The sequence below is a fragment of the Lynx rufus genome, unplaced genomic scaffold (assembly GCF_022079265.1).
Source record: "Lynx rufus isolate CCGP_SWC_20201006 ecotype Redwood Valley unplaced genomic scaffold, mLynRuf1.p SCAF_2, whole genome shotgun sequence".
NCBI classification, from domain to species: Eukaryota; Metazoa; Chordata; class Mammalia; order Carnivora; family Felidae; genus Lynx; species Lynx rufus.
Genome location: NW_025814834.1, coordinates 197,674,058 through 197,689,776, shown reverse-complemented (window position 1 = coordinate 197,689,776; position 15,719 = coordinate 197,674,058). Strand labels below are relative to the sequence as shown.

The 15,719-nt window shown below is 56.0% G+C and overlaps 2 protein-coding genes across 5 annotated transcripts; one reads left to right on the top strand and one right to left on the bottom strand.

Annotated features, from left to right (window-relative positions):
* The first annotated feature begins 771 nt into the window (after positions 1-771).
* On the top strand, positions 772-5,773 carry HPCA (hippocalcin). Its single transcript, XM_047085826.1, has 3 exons — positions 772-1,149; positions 5,449-5,554; positions 5,676-5,773. Exons 1-3 carry the CDS (start codon positions 772-774, stop codon positions 5,771-5,773), a joined length of 582 nt encoding a protein of 193 aa, XP_046941782.1.
* Positions 5,774-6,604: 831 nt separating this feature from the next.
* TMEM54 (transmembrane protein 54) lies at positions 6,605-12,600 on the bottom strand. 4 transcript variants are annotated; one of them, XM_047085944.1, is made up of 6 exons: positions 12,585-12,600; positions 9,762-9,955; position 9,608; positions 7,574-7,662; positions 7,292-7,426; positions 6,605-6,873 (listed from the first exon to the last, which is right to left on the bottom strand). In XM_047085944.1, the coding sequence occupies exons 1-6, from the start codon at positions 12,598-12,600 to the stop codon at positions 6,799-6,801; spliced, it is 510 nt and encodes a 169-aa protein (XP_046941900.1). In that variant the 3' UTR covers positions 6,605-6,798. The 4 variants fall into 4 exon arrangements, with proteins under 4 accessions (XP_046941900.1, XP_046941899.1, XP_046941896.1 ...); XM_047085943.1 differs by lacking the exon at position 9,608 and adding an exon at positions 7,899-7,965; XM_047085940.1 differs by lacking the exon at position 9,608 and adding an exon at positions 7,906-7,965 and having other exon boundaries at positions 7,574-7,762.
* Positions 12,601-15,719: the final 3,119 nt, after the last annotated feature.

The following is a 15,719-nucleotide window of genomic DNA, read 5'->3' as shown; positions in this document are numbered from 1 at the left end:
ATCCCCACAATAATGAGGTAGGTACTATTACCCTCATTTTACAGATGAGGCAGAGAGAGTATAAGGAACTCATCTAAGGTCACCTAGCTGGCAAGAGGCAGACCTGAGATTCAAACCCAGGTGGTCTGGCTCTGGAGCCTAGGTTAACATCTATCTTACACTGGCCTTTGTCAGGCACACACGTGTGGGGGGAGAGAACAGGTCAGTATCTGGGCTGCAGGTGTATTTTGTAATGAGCAGGCATATGCGAGGCAAAGAAGGAGCAGGAGGGAAGAGGGAAGAGGACCAGAAGGCCTTTTTGCACCTCCCTGGGCAACTCTGGGAGGCAGCCCTGTCACTCCACGGCTTTGCGACCTGAAACAGGTCACCTCACTTCCTTGAGCCTGCCTTCTCCTCTGTAAAGCGGGGCTAACTCCTGGACTTCACTTTGTGAGTGTGAAATGATATTCACTTGTGAAAGCCCAGTGGCCGGCACTGAGAAGGCTCTCCGGTAAATGTGAGTCCCCTTCCCTTCCTCCGTCTCCTGGTCTGTTCCCTGGGAAACTGTAAGGTCCTGGGAAATGGTGTGGAGCGTGTCACGGGCAGGATGCCGGGGTATGGGCTGTTGACTTTGGGCCAGCTGCTCTCTTTCATTGGGTCAAATGAGAGACTGGAGAGCCTGGTGTCTGGGGGGCCTTCCTGGAGTGGCGTCAAGGGGCCGAGAGGGCCTGACCATTTCCTCTCTACCCCTTGACCCCCTCGGGAATCCAGGTGGGACTTGGCTTGGTGGCCATGGGCAAGCAGAACAGCAAGCTGCGGCCAGAGATGCTGCAGGACCTGCGGGAGAACACGGAGTTCTCGGAGTTGGAGCTGCAGGAGTGGTACAAGGGCTTCCTCAAGGACTGCCCCACGGGCATCCTCAACGTGGACGAGTTCAAGAAGATCTACGCCAACTTCTTCCCCTATGGTGACGCCTCCAAATTTGCCGAGCACGTCTTCCGCACCTTTGACACCAACAGCGATGGCACCATTGACTTCCGGGAGTTCATCATCGCGCTGAGCGTGACCTCGCGTGGCCGCCTGGAGCAGAAGCTCATGTGGGCCTTCAGCATGTATGACCTGGATGGCAACGGCTACATCAGCCGCGAGGAGATGCTCGAGATTGTGCAGGTGGGCCCCTGGACCCCTCAGAATGCCAGATGCAGGGCCCAGCAGTTGGCACCCCCCATTCCCTTTCATCCTCTCGAGAGCCCTTGTGGGTAGGTAGTGGCGGGTGCTACTCTTGTGACCCATTTAAAAAACTATTAGGAACTGGTTTCCAATTTAAAGAAAAGTTGAGAAAACTGTCATATATCCTTTACCCAGATTCACCAATTAACTTTTGCCATATTTGCTTTATCATTACGGGCATGCGAGCGTGTGTGCAATGCTTTGCTGTTGTTCTGAACATGACCCTCCACCCCTGAATACATCAGGATATATTTCCTAAGAACAGGAACATACTCTTACATGACGCATAATATAATTATCAAAGTCAGGACATTTAATGTAGAAACTATTTTCTAACGTAGATAAATGCTATTATCTAACTTACGGACCATATTCCAGTTTTGTCAACTGTCTCGAAATGTTCCGTAAGGCACTTTTTACCCAGGTTGAGGATCACACATTGCATTTCATTGTTGTGTCTCTTTAGAGTCCTGTAATCTGTAATAATTCCTCAGTCTTTGTCTTTCAAAACTTGACATTTCTTCAGAGTACAGGCCAGTTATGTTTCATTGATCCTCATTTACTCAGGAGAAAATGAATGCTCAGGTAAAGACATTGGCCCAAAGCCACACAGCCTGTAAGTGGACTACCTTGGGTCCACCATCCACTTTCCATGAGGATACCCAGCCACCTTTCAACTGACTGAGGGCCCATTAAAAACCTAGTACTAAGTGATATGTTTATATCCATGAGCCAGTGCATCCTTACAATAACCCCGTGAGGCTCAGAGAGGTGAAGTGACTTGCTCAAGGTCACACAGCATGTATGTGGTGGAGTCAAGTTCAAGCCGGCCACCACTCAGAGTTGCCCCTAGAAAGGGATCTGGCTTCTAGTTCTGGAGTTGGCTTCAACTCTTAGATTTCCCATTTGTAAAATGGGGATGGTGATACTGACCTCACAGGGAGATTTAAGGACCTGATATAAATGCTCTTTCTTAGTACAAGTTTAAGTGTAGTATATATTAGCTCAATCTTCCAGAGTGCCTATCCCCCTGGCCCAGCATTGAAGTCCATCAGGGCTCTGGTTCTAGTCTATCTATCCAGTTCTTAGTTCACTTTTTGCCTGAGCCTGTGTTTCTTCACCCATATAGTGAGGGTGTTAGCTCCCTACAGCACCAGGTTGTTGCAGGTATAAAGTGGGACAGGGGCTCTAGCAGGAGAGAAGAGAGTCCTCCATATGATTGTTACTTGGCAAATGTTAGATGCTGTCGGTTGCTATTCTCTCCTCTGCACATTCTCTGCTCTAGCCAGAGTGGCCTTTTCAACATCCTTAGGATATGCCCTGAGTAATCCCACTGCACAGCTTTGCACAAGCTCTTGCTCTTTCCTTTTGCCTCTCTGAATCCTTTCCCTCTGGTTCCTCGGCTCTGCTGCTTCCCCTTCCATTGCATCCGGCCCCTACTGGATTCTTGCTTTGGCTTCTCTCTTGCTAAGCATCGGGGTATGCTCTCTTGAGCTAGACTAGCATGGGCTGCTTGGGGATGCGCTGCCCTCCCTGTGTCTATCGCTAGGGGTAAAGCCTTAATGTTTGTGACCCCCATGGACCAGGCATGAACTCTCTAGCTGACGGACAGTGGGAAGTTCTGGGGGTCCTGGTGGAAGGGCTGGGGCAATCAGGGTGATGGAAAACAGCAACAGCTCAGGGATTGAACATACCAACCAATATGAGAGATGTTCACGTTTTACCACTTCGTGTGGTTGCACTGCTCTATACTGGTAAATCTCAGCCCTGTTGGGGGCGCCAAACCCAAGACATCAGTCATGCCCAGCTTCATTCCTTCAGCCTCCTCAGGACCCCTGCCTGGCTGACCTCTGCTACGTAAGCCCTGATTTCCTTTATGGCAGCCGGGCAGCCCGAGACAGCCGGTGCAGACAGAGCTCTGCAAATCCCAGTGACTGATTAATTACAAGTTGGCTCCAATGAAACAGTGCACAATTCCAGACAATTAATTAGGAGGCCCAGGAGAGGGCTGTCACGAGGGGAGCAGTCACTCTCTAAGTCACCTGGCCATCCTGCTCAGGACCCAACCCTGTGGACACACCACAAGGGAAAACGCTGCGTCTTGGCCTCTTGGGGCTCCCACTCTGGTGGGAGAGAAGAAGTCTGCACTGACTAGCTAAATGTGGCATCTGGAGTCTAGGGGACTGAAAGGCAGGGAAGGCCTGAGGATGTGGTGGATGAGTAATGATTATATTATGAGCTGCTGTTTGCTGACCACTTACTCCAGCCAGCTACTATTCTAACTACAACAGTGTCTCATTCAATCGTCTGGACAATCCTAATGAGGGAGAAATGAGGAAACAGGTTCACAGAGGTTAAGGACTTGTCCAAGGCTACACATAAGGATTTGTCCAAGGCTTCCACATTAGTGGAACCAGGATGCCACTCCAAGTCCATCTTACTTCAAAATCCCTGCTGGTCATCACTACCCACAAGCATCTATCCCACAACTCTGAAGGAGTGGATTCTAATTCAGTCTCTGCCGTCAATTCCCTTTCCAAGCCTCCATTTCTTATCTGGAAAATGGGGATCACGATACCTGCTTTTCAGGGCCGTTGTGAGGTTAAGAAATAATGCCTGTAAAGTACCTGGCACACGGCAGGAGACTGACAAGTGGTAGCTAGTACTATTATTCCAGGAAGAGGCTGTATATTCTGGGAAACCTGAAAGGCATGGAGGGGTTGGTTGTGGCAGGGTCACTCACCAGGGGAGGCCTGATGATGGAGAGGTCAGCAGGGACCAAACGAGAAGTACCTTGAGTGACCAGGGCTGAATGGTTTGGACTTGGTACAGAGGGCAGTGGGAGGCACCAAAGCCTTTTAAGCCGTGGAGTCCCTGCCAGATGCCAGGCACTGTGCTAAGTTCTGAGGATATGGGTACTAGCTAGATATCCATGATCTTTAGCTGTATGCTGGAAACTAGGTGCAATCCTACAAAATTACTTTGAGAGGTGTCCCCAAAGGAAGAGCCCAGGGGGCTCTGGGCCAGCATATGGACCTTGACCCAGGCAGGATCAGAGAAGGCCTCCCTGAGAAAGCGCTATGTAAGTGGAGTCCCAAAGAAGAGTGGGAGGCAGCAGAAGGAGCGTGGGGCAGCATCCAGAAGGAGCTGGGTGCACGGTGGGCCTGGAGGGAAGCCTGTGTGTGATGGGAGCGAGGCGGCGGCCCACTGGGCTGGGGACGTGGCGGTGGAGATCTGTGTTTGGAAAGCTTTCAGAGGCAGCGTGGGGGACAGATGCGAGGGAAAGAGGCCGGAAGAGACCAGTACGGAGGCCGGATCTGGATCTGAGGCAAGGGAAGTTTATGGGATGGGAGAAGGGAGGCTTCTTGGCAGAGGTGTCAGTTGCAAAGAGCTGGAACATCGGGGGGGATCCGTCTGGTCCTTGAGTTCTGGGGCGCCAGGACCCAGTCTATCCCACAGGCCAAGCCCTACGTGCTCTGCCTACATTTAGCACAAATATCCTCCTTCGTGTTGCCTCCAGAGATCCTGCACGTGGCAGCTGCAGTTCTGGGCACAACTGAGCGCATGCTGTCCCCGCCTCTGGCAGATGCTCATTTGCGTTTATTTGCATAATGCCCCCGCCCTCTCTGGGCCCTGCGGCCTCGAGCCCTACAGCCCTTAGTGCGGCTCTGCGCCCCCTGCCGGCCACACAGGCGCCGCAGCCCAGTGTCACCTCCTTCGTCCAGCGCCCCCTGTAGGCGGCCGAGCGCGGGCTGCCCAGGGCCCCGAAGTTTCAGAAAAGCAGCCCTAAGCCGGTACTCATCCTGGAGCCCGCAGCGCCCCGCACCAGCTCCTAAGCCCGATGTTCTAGCCCCTTCGCTATCTGGGTCCCGATATCCTCCAACCTCTCTCCTGGCCCACTGCACTCAGCCACCCCCAAATTCTCGGCGCCCCCTCAGCTTCCTGCTGCAGGTCCTTTGTACGTGCAGATTGCTCTGCCAGCAATGCCTTTCCCACCTGGCGCTCCAAGGGAACTTGGTCAGGGCCCGCTCCAATAGCCCCCTCTTCTGGGAAGCCTCTCCAGGCACTCCTTCCTAAACTAACCCCCCTTCCCGTTCCCCCACGCCTCCGTGACCATCTCTCCACCTCACCCAAGCGGGGGCAGCAATCTTCTGCGTGTGTGGAGGCCGTTTTGGATGCTGGGGGTGGGGGGCTCGGGCAGGCTCCTCTCACTCCCTGCCTCCCCCTCCCGCCCCTCAGGCCATTTACAAGATGGTTTCGTCCGTGATGAAGATGCCGGAGGACGAGTCGACCCCAGAAAAGAGGACCGAGAAAATCTTCCGCCAAATGGACACAAACAACGACGGTGAGGGGGCAGGGATGGGGCGGGGCGGGTGCCACTCCCCCTTCCTCTCCCGCGGCTCTGCTCGGCCTCCTCTCGCTGCGCGGCCGCCTTCTCCAGCATCACTGCTCCCCTCGCCCCGCAGGCAAGCTGTCCCTGGAGGAGTTCATCCGCGGGGCCAAAAGCGACCCGTCCATCGTGCGTCTGCTGCAGTGCGACCCCAGCAGCGCCTCCCAGTTCTGAACGACAGGACCCAGGTTCCCCCTCCTCCCTGCCTTCACTGGCCCTCTCCCGGCTTCCTTTCCTTGTGTCTATCCAGGCTGGGGGTCAGGCTGGTCGCACCCCCCCCTTGCCCACACCCCCCGCCCCCAGGGCCTGCACTCTGGGGTCTATGGAGAAGGCAACCCTACAGCAAGCAAGCGGTTAGCACCCTCAGTCCAAAAGGCAATATCTCCCTTAGGCAATGATTGAGATGCAGGCTCTGGCTGGGTCTGCCCTCCCTTACCCAGAGGGAACTTCAGCCATTCTCCCCCGCCCCCACCCGCACCCCGACTCACACGCAGCCTCGAGCTCCTCCCCCAACCACCGGGCAAGCTCCCCCACCCCCACCCCGCCCTTGTAGCTCTCAGCCTGGGTGGAGGGCGGAATCATGCCCAGGTGAGGAGGCTGTCTTCATTTGGATAGGAGGAAGGATTCCGGAGGTGTGGGGGTTTGAGGAAAAAGCTTCCTTGAGTCGTCCTTTCCTGCAGGAGGGCCTCGACCCTTCCTGCTCCACAGCTCTTGTTGGCCTGGAGGCCACGATGCAAAAGGACCCCCCCCCGCCCCCGCAGTTCCAGGCTCCCAGCTGTGGGTCCCATGAACCCCCACCTGCCTTTCAGCACTCGGATGAACACAGACCCACCGATCCCTCTGTATATTTTTCCTCTCTCAGAAAGACACACACACAGGCCCACGGATGGGCAGACACATCCAGAGCCCCAACCACAGCACCCTGTGTGGGAAAGAAGCACAGGGCCCCCGGCCGAGTCCCCTCCCCTGCTGCATGCATCCACGTGGAGCATCTCTGTTCTTTTTAATAACTTCAGAATAAAGTCTCATTTCAGTGCAGTGGGCTGGGTAGCTGAGGGAAGGGGTTGAAAGCCCCACCCGGGCCCCTGAGTGACCAGTGAAACCTCTCGGGTCTGTTCCAGGAATCCTGACCTGGTCACAGTGCAGACTTGGTTGCAGGGGGCCCCAGTGGTCACGGGGCCTGGACGGGCCACCAGCTCTCAGAGGGTCAGCGGCTCAGAGCTGGTGCAGCTCAGCAGGTCATGGCCCTCCACGGGCTCTGGGCTCTCCTGCATCTGCAGAGACACAAGAGGCTGCCGGGGAACTGGGTCTGCTCCTATAGGACACCCAGGGGAGGGGATGAGGGGAGGGCTGGGAGGATCTCTGGGGCAAAAGAACCTCACTACCCCCTCCCATGCAAGAGCCAGACCATACCCTTGGAGTGCCCCCAGATTGAACCCAGATACTCCTCCCTCTCCCTCAAGACTCATCCTGGGCCTTGGGGGAGCCAGGTTTCAGCTGTGTGACTTAGCTGGGAGATCTGACCTCTCTAAGCCTCCGAGCTTCTCCCTTTCATCCTGGAGGAAAAACTGCCCCAGTTCTCAAGGCAGGGGCCCCATGCAGAGGGTAGGGGCAGACCAGCCTGGGCTTCCCAGCAAGGGCTCCCAGGAAATATGGGGAGTCGGGGCTGATGGAGGGGGTGGCGGGCCTTACCATGTGGTGGCTGCTTTTCCCCCACCAGGGCCTCAGTTCCAGCAGCTGGTGGGCGAGCTGGGCACAGCGCAGAGCAAACACGCTCTCTGCCACGCAGAACACTAGCGAGATGCCCCAGAGGCACAGGCTGGAGCTCTGCGGGGGGGGCACAAGGGGCAGGATGCAGGGTGGGTCTCCAAGAACCCTTCCCACCTCTGATGAGCCCCTGAGTGTCACCACCCATCCCCCCACTCCTCCAGCCCTGCCCTGCCCCCTCCTGCAATCCCAGGCCTGAGCACTCACGTAAATGCGCGTGGGGTCGAAGGGACAGTCAGGCACCAGTACCAGCAGTCCGGGGCTTCCAAAAGTGCAGGCAGCCAGCAGCGCCCGGCCTTGGGTGGCAAAGGTCACGGCGATGGAGGCCAAGAGGCCCAGGGCACAGGTCAGAGAAAGAAGGGCACAGGCCATGCTCGAACTAAACACTGTCCAGCGCTGGATGGGGGAGGCCACCGGTCAACGGATGTCAGGCTTGGTCCCATGGGGTCAGCCTCACTCCCTCCGGGCAAGCTAGGCCCTTTGGGGTGGCTGCTGCCCCCACCCGACCCCTACAGCCCCTCCCAGGAGGAGCCACATACCAGGGGGATGCTGGGGAGGTAGCGTGACAACACGATGGCTGCAACGCCTGAGGTGATGACCTGTGGGGAAGGAGAGCAGGCAGGTGTCAGGGGCAGCTCCGGGTAAAGATTCCGCCGAGGCCAACTCTAGCCCTCCAAGCCCCCGGCCCCTCATCTCCGCTCATTTTTGGCCTCACTACCTCCATCTGCACAGAGGCACTGCCTCCTCACGGTCCAGCCCCGAAGAGATGTTTCTAATATCCGGTAACTCCCTGCCTACAACCTTCCGTGACTCCCCACTGCCTATAGGTGTTTAACTCAAACGGGGACCTGTGTAGCCCAGGGTCACAGGGCCATGTCACAGGCTATACATGACATGTCTCTCTGGAGTGGAAGGATTTGGGGATAAACTAAGTAAACTCAACTGGCAAGGAACTAAGCACAAAATTGATATTTTAACAAGTCAGAACACTTCATGGAGGAGAATTCAATGGGCTGAGCCCATGGGAGGCAGGTGGTCTGATGGCCACCCAGCAATGGCTTTACTTCACTGAACAGCCCCACGTAAGTGCCCCAAGCTCTCTGGGCTAAGCCCCAGTCTGCAGGATGAGCTCACAGAAAGGACACTAGCTTTGGCGTCAGACACAAACGGTTTCAGATCCAGCCTGGCTTCTTTGTATCGACAGGAGGTTGGGTGAATCCTCAGTGTTGGTTTCCCCCTCTGGAAAGCGGGGGTAACAGACGCCCCCTGTTGCCAGATGCAGTTGAGGATTAACGGAGGAAATGAGGGCAAAGCTGAAGGGGTCCAGCCCAGAGCCCATCCCCGGTGGATCTCCTAACCCTGAGCTCACTGCTCTCCCGGAGTTCCTTACAAGGCTGGTGAGAGGAACACTGGGGTCACTGGGGAACCCCAGGGGTCACTCCAGGGGACACCACACATCTGCACAGCCCGGCCCGTCCCACTGACTGAGGCTTCTCCTGCTTGCTGGGGCATGTGATCTCCATTCACCTAAGTCTCGGCGCGAGCGGGCTGTTGGAGCTTCACTTTGTAGAGGAGAGACTAGGCTTAGAGAGAGGAAGAAGTCTCTCAGCCGGGAGGTGGCAGAGACGGAACTCAAGGCTTTGATGGATGGATGTTGCCCAAAAGCTGCAGCCACCTCTGCTAACAGGTGGGAAAGAGCTCTGTGACCTTCAGAATGCCAGGCCCCTTCATTCGTGGATTCCTCAAACAGGTACTGACACCTAGTCATAGCCACGGCCACCATTAATTGAGCACCTACCATAGACCGTGCCTAATGCTAAGTTCCTGCCAAATTTGTTTTTTCGGTGTCCCCAGAATAGATCTTAGCCATTCCCACCTCCACACCTTTGCATCTGCCATTCTCTCTGTCTCTGGAACGTCATCCCAGCTTCCTCTCCTACTTGCTGGCCCCAGCGTGCCTCCTATGTGGGCTATGGTAATTGCAGCCTATCTTTGAACTCCTACTCATCCGTCAATATCCAGCTCAGGGGCCTCCAGCTCTGTGAACACTCCTGGACCCTCCCAAGCTCAGCTGATGCTCCTTCCTTTTGTCCAGCACTGCCTTGGTTACTTCCTTGTCATCATAATAATCCCAGTTCGCAAGCGTGAGCACTAACCATGCGCCAGATACCATGACACGCACTTTACGTGGATCTCATTACGTGGATCACTTTACGTGATCTCATTCATACTCACGGGGACCCTCTCAGGTGGACAATGCTACAATCCCCATGTAATAGACAAGGCAGCTGAGGCAGGGAGAGGTTGAGAGACCAGAGGCTCGGGGCTCTCTCCTTGCCCACCCCAAGCCCCCTCTAGCTCCCTCTCGCCAGTCACCCTCCCCGCCTGGCCATACCACGATGGCGGACGTGACAGAGAGGATGTTGACCACGCAGTACTGCAGAGCCACGGCATCGCGTGGGGCAACCACGTAGCGCAGCACAGTGCCGTGCAGAAGAGCGGCTGCAATGAAGCTCACATGGCCCAGCACTACCAGCACCAGCCCTGTCTTCATCAGCACCTTCCGGAAGTCCCCCACACTCAGGCCACCTGTGGGGGACAGCCAGGTCAGGGCCATGGTGCGGCTCAGCCTCTGGCAGAGGAGAAGGCTGAGTGAGGCCCTGGCAGGATTAGTGGACACTGGGTGCTAAGTCTGTTTCCGGAGGGCTTGGGGTCAGTGACTTGTCTTCTCTGAGCCTCAGTTTCCTCATTTGGAAAAGGGGTTCACAACACCTTCGTGAGAGTCTTTGGGGCTCTAAGGCTGGAAAAGCACACAGGTGGTACTTAATAAAGGGCAGGAGTTCTTGTCAGTGCTCAAGGTTACGCATGACAGGGCCACAACTTGAACCCAGGTCTCTAGCTCTAGGTCCATGATCTTTCCACGAAGCTCCCCATTCACTGATTTATTCATTCAGGAGTTTGTTACTCAAATGCTCAGAGTGCCTGCTCTGTGCCAGGCCCTAAGGTACCACGGCAAGTTTGACAGTCACTGTCTAGGCCCCAAAGAGCCCCTAGTGCACTGGGCAGGGATCAGATCCTGCTCGGGATTCAGTTTGGTGTGTAGAGCCTGGCACATAGTAGTCAACTCACAATTGCTGAACTGACTTGGGGCAAGAAACTCAAGCCTCTGAGGACCCATCTCCTCATCTTTAAAATGGGAAGAGGGGTGCCTGGCTGGCTCAGTCCAAAGAGCATATGACTCTTAACCTTGGGGTCGTGAGTTTGAGCCCCACGTTGGGTGTAGAGATTACCTAAATAAATTATTAATTTAAAAAAATAATGAAATGGGAAGAATAACCCTTGTCTCCCAGTGGAGGAGGGTCCCAGGAGGAGACAGATGGGAAGGTAGGTGGGGCATACCCTGGGGGTGCTGGGAGAAGCAAGCTCTTGGTGCAGGGAGACTGGACAGGGACAGGGCAAGTGGGGGAGGCTGGGACCAAAAGAACATCAGAGACTCCTCTGCAGATTCTGAGTGGCCAAGTGGCTATGCAGCCCCTGTCTGCACACCTCACGGGGAGGGATCTCTCCTCCTTGGGCAGCTCAGGCTGTTTCATATCTGCTCTTTGGAATGTCCCCTATGGGTCCTGGCTTGGCCCCAGAGGACACACACTATGCCTCCTGGCCCTGTCAGCCCCCTCATTCCTGCCAGCTCTGGGAAACTGGCCAGGCCTCTAAACTAAGTTCTAGGAAGTCCCTTCCTACACCTCAGTCTCCTCATCTGTGACAGAAAGGGTTGGATCCTATTTCATATATGGGAGCCCTGTAGCTAAAAGAAATGAAAGAAAGAAGGAAAGAGAGTGAGAGCGAGAGCGAGAGAGAGAGAGAGAAAGAGAAAGGGAGAGGGAGGGAGGGAGGAAGGATGGGAGGCAGGACGAGAGAGAAAGGAAGGACGAGAGAAAGGGAGGGAGTAAGGAAGGAAGGAAGGAAAAGAAAGGAAAGAGGAAGGTAAGAAGGAGGAAAAAGAAAGACGAAAGAAAGAAAAAGAAAGAAAGAGAGAGAAAGAAAGAAAGGAAGAAAGAAAGAAAGAAAGAAAGAGAGAAAGAAAAAGGAAGGAAGGAAGGAAGGAAGGAAGGAAGGAAGGAAGGAAGGAAGAGGGAGGGAGGGAGGGAGGGAGGGAGGAATCACTAGGGTGGATATTCTTGGGGGCCCTGTGCCAAGAAGCAGTCCCTGGGAGCAGCAGGGTAGGGCTGCTGTCATAGCCCTTCTGTGTGACCTTGTGGTATATAAACTCGGGAGGGGCCAGCACAGCTGGTCGCTGAGACACCTGGGGCCCTGCAGGACCCTCTGGAGCAGGACTGGGTCTCAGAGCAGAGGGCAGGTGATGGCTGGATGGGACCTTGGAACTGGGATGGCCTCATGAAGATTAACTGCTAGTCAAACAGGAAGCTTTGTCCCAAGGGCCTGACCCACCTCGCCCCATCCACCCACCTGCCTGGCAGCCCAGACACCACCTGGCTCAGGGTTGGGCTTACGAACAACAACCTCCTAGGACCAAGACTTGGTCAAACTGGAGGGACAGGGCCAGTGTGGGGCTGTGCCTGGAGCCCCGGACAGAGTGTCAGGGCAGTCCTGACCTCTCCTGTCTAAGTGATCATTCTTAGAGCACTTAGCAATGGGTTGGCACTTCACTCTCAGGAGCCAACTTCGTTCCCACAGCAGTCCTGGGAGGTGGTGCTACCACCCCCATTTTACAGATGAGGAAACTGCGGTTCATGAGGTCTCTTGGCCAGAAAGCGGGGAGTCCCCGGGGTCTGTCTGATGCCCAAGAGCAGCATCACTGTGCCCAAGGAGTGAGGCGAGGAGACACACCAGTCCCGCTCCGTCTGGATCCTGTTGGAGGAGTGGAAGGTTGGAGGTGGGAGGCTTTTGCGAGGCTGAGGAGGCGAAAGGGCAGGGAGCCTCTGGCTCAGGGCTCCCCGGGCCCTGGGTCTCCCTCCCTCTGCTCTCCTTCTGGGCCAAGCGCGCGCTGCTCTCTCCAGCGACTCTCCTCCCGCCTGGGGGTTCCCTCCTCCGCCGGAAAGGAAAGTGGGGACGGAGGGCCGAGGCGCTACCCCACCTCCAGAGGATACCAGCGGCCCTCCTCCCTCCACCGCATTGCTGGGGAAACTGAGGCCGAGAGCGGAAAGTGACCCTCAGAGAAGGCGGCGGGGGCCTCGCGGGCCGTCCCGCCGCGGCTCACCCAGGCGCAGACACATCTCGGCTCCCGCGCGGGCTCTCCGCGGCCGCTTCAGCGGGGCTCCGGGTGCCGCGGCCGGCCGCGGGGCCCCGCTCCCATCCCGGTCCGCAGCCTGGGCGCCCGCCCGCGCCGCGTCTGGGTCCCGGGCTCGCCGGCGCCCGGCCGGCCTCCCTTCCCGTCACCCCCCGGGCGGCCCAGCCCCGGGCGGGCCCTGGCGGCTCTTTTGCATCCCGGGCCGGTCCGACCGGCTGGGCAGCCCTTCCCCGCCCGCCCGCCCGGCTGAGTCACGGCGCTGGCCCCACCCACCCGCCTGCCCGCCTGCCCGCCTGCCCGCCTCGGAGATCCCAGCCCTCCCCAGTGGTCCCATTGCACAGATGGCCACTGAGGCTCCGAGGCACAGCCGTCGTCCAGATGGGGGCCGTAGGCGTGTTGGCTGTGGCTGCCGTGACCTGGTGGGCGCCTGGTCGGGCCGCCCCAGGGTGAAGTTGGGAATCTACTTCTTTCTAGAAGATGGGTGGTGCAGGAGCACTACGTGGGAGACCAGAGTCTGTTTCCTGACTTACTGTAGGACCTCAGGCAAATCACTTTCCCTCTCTGGGCCTTAGTTTTACTGGGCAAAGAATGGGCTCTGTCCTGGGAGTCTTTGGTCCTCCAGGCTGAGCAAGGCACTTTATTCCCCTGTCTTGGAGGTCTCTGTTCTCTCATTGGAAAATCAGGGATAATAAATCCTCTACGCGGGTGATGAGACAGAATGAGATACAAAAATGAGATAAGAAAACACTTTGAAAATTCTCTAGAGTACCTTCAAAGACAGAGTGTAGACCCAGCGGGATCACGCAGTAGGAGCTATATCCTGGCTACCGGTTACTGAGCCTCTTTAAAGTGCCAGGATGGACCCCTGCCCTCCTGTGTTTTGTCCTCAGCATCTGGAAGTGGACTTGCCCAAGAGCACCCAGCTGGACGTGGTAGAGTTAGTGGGAACCCAGATTCCCACTCGGGTCTCCATGCCCACGTTTCCCATTGTGGCCGAGCTGGGGCTGCCTCCCAGGGCTTTCTCAGCCCTCAGAGCAGGCCTCTGGGAAGCACTTACGTGGCATCTGGGCAGTGGCACTTCATCGTCCGCACCCCCCACTGCACTGGTCTGTGGCCTTAAGCGCAGGAGCTGGCTTGGTACTTCTGACACCAGATGTCCACTGAATGTGTGCCTTTCTGCACGCCTGTTACTGGTGGCAGCTGTGCGCCCTGTGTGTCTGACACCTGGGTCAACACGCAGAGCCTCTGGAGTCTGGAGGACGTTAACACCAAAGGAGGGAGTGGAGCCGTCTGAAACTGGGCCCGGGAAGCCCCTGGGGGTCTCGGCAGGCTGCCCTGATAATCCCTCAGCAGACATGCTTCCCAGTTACCTGCTGTCTGACGGGGGAGCGGTGCACGGCAGGGACCGAGTGGGGAGAAAGACTTGCAACGTGGAAGGCAAGTTGGGGGGGGGGAGGTAGAGGGGGACAGTTCATGAAGCCACTGGGCTGATGCTCCCCCAGGCTGGCATTTGAATTTTTATGTCCATGGAGACAACCTTTCAGTAGGGCAGTTGGGCAGGAGTTATCCACATGGCAAATGGTCAGACACTTGTACCTGTGACCCAGCAATTCAATTTCAAGGTCTTTACCTTACACACCAAAAAGTGCAAAGATATGTGGGCGTCGTTATGGACAAGCTGTTCCTAATAGCAAGCGGTAACACCAAAGTGATAACCAAGAGAGGTGTGGCTCCCACGGAGAGGGAGGGAAGGATTTTTGCTTTTTGTTTTACACATGGCTATATTGTAGAAGTCTCACAGTGAGCATTTATTCATGTCTTGCTTTCGTTACAAAGACAGAAAGAAAAGGACCCCTGGTCACCGTCACCCTACCCCACTCCACCAACAACTTTCTGATGACGAAAGGCCACCTACCTCCCAGGGGCCGCCCTGGAGGGCACATGTGGTCACGTGTGTGAGTGCATGTGGCTTCCCATCAGTGTCAGGTGGTTCCCCTGACACAGCCCATCTGGGCCTTCTTGGAATTAGGCTGGGGGCCTGGACCTCTTAAATGCCTCTGCTTTCAGATGCACAGATGAGGATTCTCTCTTTTTATTCTTGGAATAATACTGAGCTCAAGATTATTATCCTGTTTTAAAGATGAGAAATTTGAGGCCCAGGCAGGTGAAAGGCTTTTCAAACATCACACAGCATGGGGGCGCCTGGGTGGCTCAGTTGGTCAAGCATCCCACTTCAACTCGGCCCAGGTCACGAACTCACGGTTCTCAGTGATCTCAATGATCTCATCGTTCGTGGGTTCTCAGGTCATGATCTCATCGTTCGTGAGTTCGAGGCCCATGTTGGGCTCTGTGCTGACAGCTCAGAGCCTGGAGCCTGCTTTGGATTCTGTGTCTCCTGCTCTCTCTGCCCTCCCCCGCTTGTGCTCTGTCTCTCTAAAAATAAATAAGCATTAAAAAAAAAAGATCACACAGCATCTATCAGAGGTATGGGGCTGAGACCTGTGTATTTGTAAAGGCTGCTCCTGAGTGAAGGAGGGGACTGTGGGGATGGGGAAAAGGGGAAGGGGAGCCCTAGCCTCCAGGGATGGGCCTGGCACCCTCCCAGGAGGGTAAACTGCCTGTCTGTTTCTTCCCAGATAATTTCCCAGCCATGGCCCAGCCTTAGCTCCCTGGTTATTTCCATTTCTCTTCCTTATTGCCAAGTGGTCAAAGTCCAAGCCACCCAGTGTCCCTTGTCTCTTCCCCACCCTTCTGCACACTGGCCTGGGCTTCCGGGAAGAAATCTAGGCAAAGCTCTAGTCCCTTACCCTCTACCAACACACTGTGACACGCTGGCAGCTTACTGCCATTCACCGGACCTCAGTTTCCCTGTCTGTCAAATGGGGATAATGATTACTTTCTCTGCCTCCTAGATCTCTATGGTATAAATAACTTGAGAGACATGAGAGTGGGTAGAAACCTGGCCAGAGAAATGCAAGCAGTAATCCCCCTTTTCCTGGAACATTTAACAACCAGGTATGGCCCAGTGCACTTCAACTGAAGGCTGGGTCTTCCCAGGGCATGGCCTCCCGGCTGGGCTGCTCAGCTGGAGAGAGGGTTCAGGCC

Coding starts and splice junctions, on each gene's coding strand:
- HPCA (XM_047085826.1), top strand. CDS start 772: ATGGGCAAGCAGAACAGCAAGCTGCGGCCAGAGATGCTGCAGGACCTG. Junction 1,150..5,448: donor AGATGCTCGAGATTGTGCAG/GTGGGCCCCTGG, acceptor CCCGCCCCTCAG/GCCATTTACAAGATGGTTTC. Junction 5,555..5,675: donor AATGGACACAAACAACGACG/GTGAGGGGGCAG, acceptor CTCGCCCCGCAG/GCAAGCTGTCCCTGGAGGAG.
- TMEM54 (XM_047085940.1), bottom strand. Junction 7,763..7,905: donor ACCTCCCCAGCATCCCCCTG/GTATGTGGCTCC, acceptor TCCCCCATCCAG/CGCTGGACAGTGTTTAGTTC. Junction 6,874..7,291: donor GGAAAAGCAGCCACCACATG/GTAAGGCCCGCC, acceptor GTGTCTCTGCAG/ATGCAGGAGAGCCCAGAGCC.